We start from the raw sequence: 7,203 nt of genomic DNA, 5'->3' as shown, positions 1-7,203 counted from the left end.
ATTAATGTCCGCCATGTGAGCGAAATGTTATTCCCTTCATATAATAAATATACTGTTAAACCTTCTTGTGAATGATAGCTAATTCAAAATTGTATGGAGAATAGTTAATAAAGAACATTTTGATTTTGATTTTGATTTTGAATTTCATAACGAGTGTTTGGAGTACAAACTGAATAGAAAAAACTAATTTCTGTATATTTCAATTTTCATACAAAAGTAGTTTTTTCGAAGGTATTTTTTGTCTCGTGTTTATATGGAAATAATTGTTCATATTATATGGAAATATTTGTTACAGGAGAGGTTTTTTTCATCAAGTGTGTATCTGAAAGTAACTTCTATTTATGATTTGCACTGTATGGAGAGTTATTTCTGAAATCATTAGCTTTTTTTCTTCCTTTGGGAGTTTTCCACATTTTTTGTGAAGATGAAGAAGCAGAATTTAGGAGTCGCTGTGAACAATTTGGACTCGACTTTAATTCTTGTTATCATTTGTTTCGACTGAAATTATAAAGTTTTTCCAAAATTCTCAAACCTTCTGCAGAGGCGGATTTCATAGTTGAGAAGAGAAGGGGGGGAACACTGCTGTACTTTTTTAGCTGGTTACTCATGAAGATTGGAGAATTATCACTATTTGGGTCTTGAAGTCTGGTATTTGAGAAGTTGGAACAGCAGTTGGGTCTACGTAGTCTCATTAAATCTTATTCCGTAATTGGAAATGTATTTTAACAGCTCGTCTCTAAAATATTCTTCTCCATTTTATTTCTTTCAATTTTATTTTTCGGTAGCTTCTGATGATAATTTCTCTTCGATCACTTCATTCACATCGAATCTGCTACTTCCATTCTTCAGTCATCTCAATATTTACAGAAAATATTCCTTTCAGCTCTAGAGATTCATCAATTGAAATATCGTGGTTTAGATGCATTTGTATTCATCTCACTTCAATAACAGTCTTTCACATTTTGAGTAATTGACTTTTCACCAACATTCATTGAAAGAATTGAATATAGTTTGATGAAATGAACAAAATAATTCATGAACCGCATTCACTCGTACAGGGAAGTGAAATAACAGACTATATATCATTCGTACCATTTTCTGGAATAGTGAATCCTGTACTGTAGGTATTGATGGATAATAATCATTCCAGTGAGTTGTCTTGTGCAGGGATGATAGTAGTCGATAATTTGAAGATTACTCGTTTTTGCCTTCAGAAAATGTTTCTTTGAAGTCTCAGCCAATTTCACCATTTTCCATCGTTAATTATTCTTTCAGCGACAATACTGAAATAAATTATCGAAAATCATTATCAAAATGCCAATATAGAATTGATGAATTGATACTGGTACCATATTAAAAATTACCATTTCAAATAGATTATATATATATGTATATATATATATATATATATATATATATATATATATATATATATATATATATATATATATATATATATATATATATATATATATATATATATATATATATATACACAGTGTGACCCATTTAAGATGGAAGCACCCTTATAAAACTTACATTTTTCAACCGATTGGAATGTTTTTTTTTTGTTAGGTAGATATTCAAAAAGTCTATTAGGACACCAAATATCATGAATAAATCTCAATTTCCAGGGCCAACTAATCTTATTTTTCAAGGTCAAAAATCTAAAAAAATTACTAGCGATTTTTTTAGAAAAACTCTGACTACACCACTGGATTTGTGACATTTTCAAATGGGTAACATGTGAATTACGTTGAAATGCGTCAAATATATATATATATATATATATATATATATATATATATATATATATATATATATATATTTATATATATATATTTATATATATATATATATATATATATATATATATATATATATATACAGGGTGTAACTGAATGAGTGTAAAACATTTGAGGAGGTGATTCCTCATCGAAAAAAAGATCTTTCATATGAAGAAATTTCGTTGGGACATCCCTTGTTAAGATACAGCCCCTTAAAGGGGTTACATAAAATTTGTATAACAATTATTTTCATAAGCACTGAAAAAGTTACAATATTGAAATTAACTTGACGTTTTGTACTACCAAAAAGACACTTAGCCAGTAATTCATTTGGTTTACCACCCCATGGTTGTAAGGGGTGGAAAACGCAACCCCAAAAATGTATTTCCAATGTAACTTTTTGTCTCATTATTTGTTTACCATTTAAAAATTTATTTCCGATAGCCTGTTTCATTCTAAATAAAAAATGTCACTTGGGTTTTTTGCCCAAAATGAACCAGTTCGCAGCAAAAAATTATTTTACGAACAACTACAGAGATACATCGTCATAAATGCGAACTGGATTTATTGTTATTTTGTAGTTAGTACCTGCTTTAAACGATTGAAGGGTAATGAACGAAACTAATTTATTAATAACAAAACACACAACATGTAGATATCATAGTAAATGTTCAATATGTCTACCTTCAGACATGTGTCTAGACGTCGGCGCATTGAGCCACGTATTCGCTCGAATATTGCTGGAGTCTCTCTGATTACTCTGCACGCATCGATGATGCGGTTTCTTAAGTCCTCTACATCGCGAACAAGAATCCGATAACCCAAATGCTGTAAATGGCCCCAAATAGAGAAATCGAGAGGATTGAGATCCGGGGATCAAGCGGGCCAGTTCTGTGGTCCTCCTCGACCTATCCACTGATTTGCATTTGTTTCAGTTAAATGCTGACGTGCTACTCGACTAAAATGGGCGGGAGCCCCATCATGCATAAAAAACATATCCCTTCTGACCCCCAAAGGAACTTCCTCCACCAGTACTGGATGCACGTCTCTTAAAAATTGAACGAGGAGGTAGAAAATCAGGCCCAATCAAATCATCCCCAATAACTCCGAGCCACACGTTGAGAGAAAACTGTTCTTGATGGTTAGTTTCGACAATAGCGTGAGGGTTTTCATCAGCCCATATGTGGTGATTATGAAAATTAATAATCTTCTCCCGAGAAAAACTACATTCGTCTGTGAATTAAATCTTCTTCAGAAAGTCTCATTTTCTTCTGATCATTTCCAGCATCCAATTTCAAAATTCAAGAAGGTTCGGAAAGTCTCGCGGTAACAGCGCATGTACTTGTTGCAGATGGTAAGGGTATAAGAGTTGTTCCTTTAAAATTCGAAATACCGTCATATCATCAACATTCAGCTGAAAAGCAATCTTTCTAGTACTGGTGGTAGGTTGTTCTTCAATCAAATTAATTACTGCTTCCTCAAGCTGTGGTGTTCGTACTTCTCGATGGCGACCACAATCCTGCGTTCTTTCGTGGAATGAATCATATCCTCGTAATCGTTGATGAAGTCATGCAAATATTCTATGTGAAGGATGCTGCCGTTGAGGATACATTTCAGCATATCTTCTAGAAGCTTCTGACCTATTCTCCTGCGAAAGACCATAAACGTAATCAGCCATTTCCTCATTTGTGTATGCCATTTTAAAAACAAGTGAAAGTAACAAATTAAGAACAGAACAACAACACACAATTAGTATCAATTCAATTACGAAAATTCACAAACTGACAGCGTCATACCAATAGATAGATTAGTTTCATATTTTCCCATTTATGACGATGTGTCTCTGTAGTTGTTCGTAAAATAATTTTTTGCTGCGAACTGGTTTATTTTGGGCAAAAAACCCAAGAAACATTTTTTGTTAAGAATTAAACAGGCTCTCGAAAATAAATTTTGAAATGGTTAACAAATGATAAGACAAAAAGTTACATTGGAAATAAATTTTAGGGGTTGCGTTTTCCACCCCTCACAACCATGGGGTAAACCAAATAAATTTCTGGCTAAGTGTTTTTTTGATAGTACAAAGCGTCAGGTCAATTTCAATATTGTAACTTTTTTAGTGCTTGTGAAAAAAATTGTTATACAAATTTTATGTACCCCCTTTAAGGGGCTGTATCTTAACAAGGGATGCTCCAATGAAATTTCTTTATATGAAAGATCCTATCTTTTTTTTATGAGAAATCACCTCCTTAGATGTTTTACACTTATTTAGTTACACCCTGTATATAATGTGGGAATCTTCCAAAGAAGGAAAGGAAGTAATCGATTTTAAAAGAAGTAACTGTATACATAGATGTGTAGATCATGCAAAGAAGTGATTTTCAGACACAAATCTGGAAGAAAAAGCCTTTCTGAAACAGCTACTTTCATATAAACATTGAATTATATGTATTCCAAGCGGAATTAAATCAGATATCATTCACAAGGTTTCCACACTATGTACTGAATTAAAATAAAAATTCCACTTAGTTATATGGAACACTGTCATGCTCAAGTCATCAATGTTTCGCCGTAAGACTCTTGCCTTGGGGCTCTGGATAACATTATGAGAAAAAACACACATTTCATTCATAAATTGAAAGTAGCTGTTTCATCTATGTATACAGTTACTACCTTTCTTTGGAAGATTTCGACATTTCTCCATATTGATATGAAGTAGTAGAAACCCAAAAACTTTCTTTTCCAAAAATTAGTCCCTCCTAAAAATATAACCCTTTCAAATTGAACTTCAGGTTATGTTTTCAACGTTGTCCTTGTTTCTATGAAAATCAGAGTGTGTATGAACAATCTCGAAATAACTTCTGTATAAGCTCAATAAAATGTGAAAATGTAAATTTTCAGCTGCGACGTGCAATATAAAGTTTTTTTAGTGATACATTTCGACAATAATACCATATCTAGTTCACAGTAGATATGCAAGAATTTTGAGAAGAGATCGTGGTAAAGTGAATTCCGTGTTCCACTGTCACATTTATTTAGATATGTAATATAATTCTTCATGTAGATTTCTGCTATTTCATTTTTCTACATTTCATGATGTAGGGGAGACCGAATACAAAAGTAACACTTTGTACTTTTACCTTGATTTCTGGCTGGGTGTATAGATCCAGTTTATTTTCTCTCCACCGAAATCATTATATTATAGTATGTTTTATATGAATAACATAAATTAAAAAATATCGTTAGTTGTTACTTTCAACCATGTAGGCAGGTCGAAAGCAACACGTTGTAGATCGAAAGTAACAAGACAAGGGAGTTGGTGATGAATACAATATTATATTTTCATAAACTACATCTCACGATTTGATCTCCACAAACTTTATTTGAAAAATATATCACGACATGTTTCGCTAATACAGTAGCTTTTTCAACAGTGATTTTGTGGAGATCAAATCGTGAGGTGTAACGGCTGAATCAATCAGAAAAAAAATACAATATTATATGAAAAATCAAAAAATTATTCATTCAAAGACTTTGTATTGATAATATAAATCAACTTCTGTATTATAAATGATAAAAAATTTGATATTTCAAGAAAAAAAATCAATAAAAATTATTCTAGTTTTAGTAAAGAGATCAATTTGATATAGTGGTGATCATTCTTTTATAATCGTCCTTTTATAATTAAGTCATTATTCTCTTACTCAGAATCGCAATTATGGCAAACATAATTCTTATCATCTCCCAGGCATTCCACATGGGACCACATTTTAGATTCGATACATTGTATATTGTTCATTTGGTCGACAATTGCCTGAAGGTTATAAAAAGACAAGACAAAAGCATCTTCATCGTCAGATTTTCATTTTCTTTTGGTGCCTTTTTGTCTTTTTTCCTTCTCACTTTCCTTTTGGAGATATCAGTTTTCTCTTATTTTCTCCAGTATTAGTTTGCCTTAACATTTTCTTGTCTTCATTTCGTTGTTGGTGTTATTGTCCAATTAAGTTTTTTCGGGAGTGTCCGTCAGAATTGCAGTTCTACATTTTTAACAAACTTTATTTGTTTCCGTCCTTGGACCCACTTGTGGTAAAGGTCTAAGATCTTCCGGTGATAAATTAAACAACTGGGTAGAATTTGCATGTTGCAGCTCGCTAGGTCCTGCCACTGGTGATTTAGAAATTTCATCCAAAATTGAGTCAGCTAACGGAGGGTCAGTGTCAGCAGAGATCGAGTCCGGTATAATTTGAACAGCCGGTGGTTGGTCATTATTTTTGACAAATCATTGCTACCTGTACGGTAAACAGTCTGGTCCATTGATGTTGAAAGATCACCAACTGGAGTACTTGGATCAACTTGAATGTTTGACGTTGCGTCAGAACTAGTCAAAACATGATTTGGTGGCATTTGTCCGTTAACTTGTAACGGCCGGTCAGTCACGGATGATGACGCGTAGTCAATAGCAGTAAATATATTCCTATTAGATGTACTCATGCTGGTATAGGTGAATCCAGTAATTGCATTTCTATCAGTGACAAAATGAGGAAATACTTCTCTTACAATCCTAGGAATATAATGAATAGTCATCGTTCGACCATGATGATTTCGCATCCAGTTTTCTGTAGCCGTATTTATTATTTTCTTAAATGACTCAAATTCTACCATATTCAAAGGCTGAAGTTTGTGTGTGCTATGGGGTGGAAACGATAGCAGTACTAGTCCATTTTCTTGACAAAAATCTGGAGCTTGCTGAAGTTACTAAACCTACTTATACAATTCTATTTTGAGCTACAATTTAGCTAGAATTTTGGACAGGGGTTACTACTGTTTCGTCCATATACCAGATATCTTTCGACTCGAATTGATTCTTATCTATTACCTCAGCAAGGTCATCAAAATTATTTTCAATCACATTATGCTTTTTGAAACTTGAAGCCTGTGACAGAATTGTTGCTTTGGGACATCTCAACGACACGCTCGGGTGTAAGACCTCGTTAATCCTTAGCTCGCACAAGTTTATACTCCTGAGGGTTGTCGTTCGTAGGGGTGCGACAGCTGGTTAACGGAAAAACAAATTTTGAAAAGATTTTAAGTATACACAATAGTTTAATATTGTACGCCTCCATAGGATGAATTAGACTACGAAGAGTATCAAAACCAAAAACTAATGTTTTCTACAAATAATTGTTGATTATTAGAAGCAAAGACTATATCGGAAATCATAATTGAATATTGCACTTGGTTTTTCCTAACGGTCATATCAGATTTGTTATTAGCTAACTAAGAGAAACTCATTTCGCAAACGAATAACTAAACCCCTAGCCTCGTTACTTTTCATAACAATAAATCATCAAATTTTTGAACAGCCACGAAATATACAGGGGGTCTATTTGAAAATTTTCCACCCTTAATATCTTCCTTC

The 7,203-nt window shown here is 33.0% G+C and overlaps 1 protein-coding gene across 1 annotated transcript in view; it reads right to left on the bottom strand.

Moving 5' to 3' along the window:
* Positions 1 to 509: 509 nt before the first annotated feature.
* Positions 510 to 7,203, bottom strand: part of LOC111510561 (equilibrative nucleoside transporter 3) — a 28,051-nt gene continuing 21,357 nt past the window's right edge. The window contains exon 8 of the mRNA XM_074178177.1: positions 510 to 1,283. Within this exon, the coding sequence (XP_074034278.1) occupies positions 1,244 to 1,283 (40 nt within the window). The 3' untranslated portion in view covers positions 510 to 1,243. The remainder of the gene's footprint in view (positions 1,284 to 7,203) is intronic.

Source organism: Leptinotarsa decemlineata, unplaced genomic scaffold, assembly GCF_025532065.1.
Source record: "Leptinotarsa decemlineata unplaced genomic scaffold, Ldec_3_MD MMD2_tig00003557_RagTag_RagTag, whole genome shotgun sequence".
In the NCBI taxonomy this organism is placed as follows: domain Eukaryota; kingdom Metazoa; phylum Arthropoda; class Insecta; order Coleoptera; family Chrysomelidae; genus Leptinotarsa; species Leptinotarsa decemlineata.
Note: the sequence above shows the minus strand (reverse complement) of the source record. Positions and strands in the feature narration are given on the sequence as shown.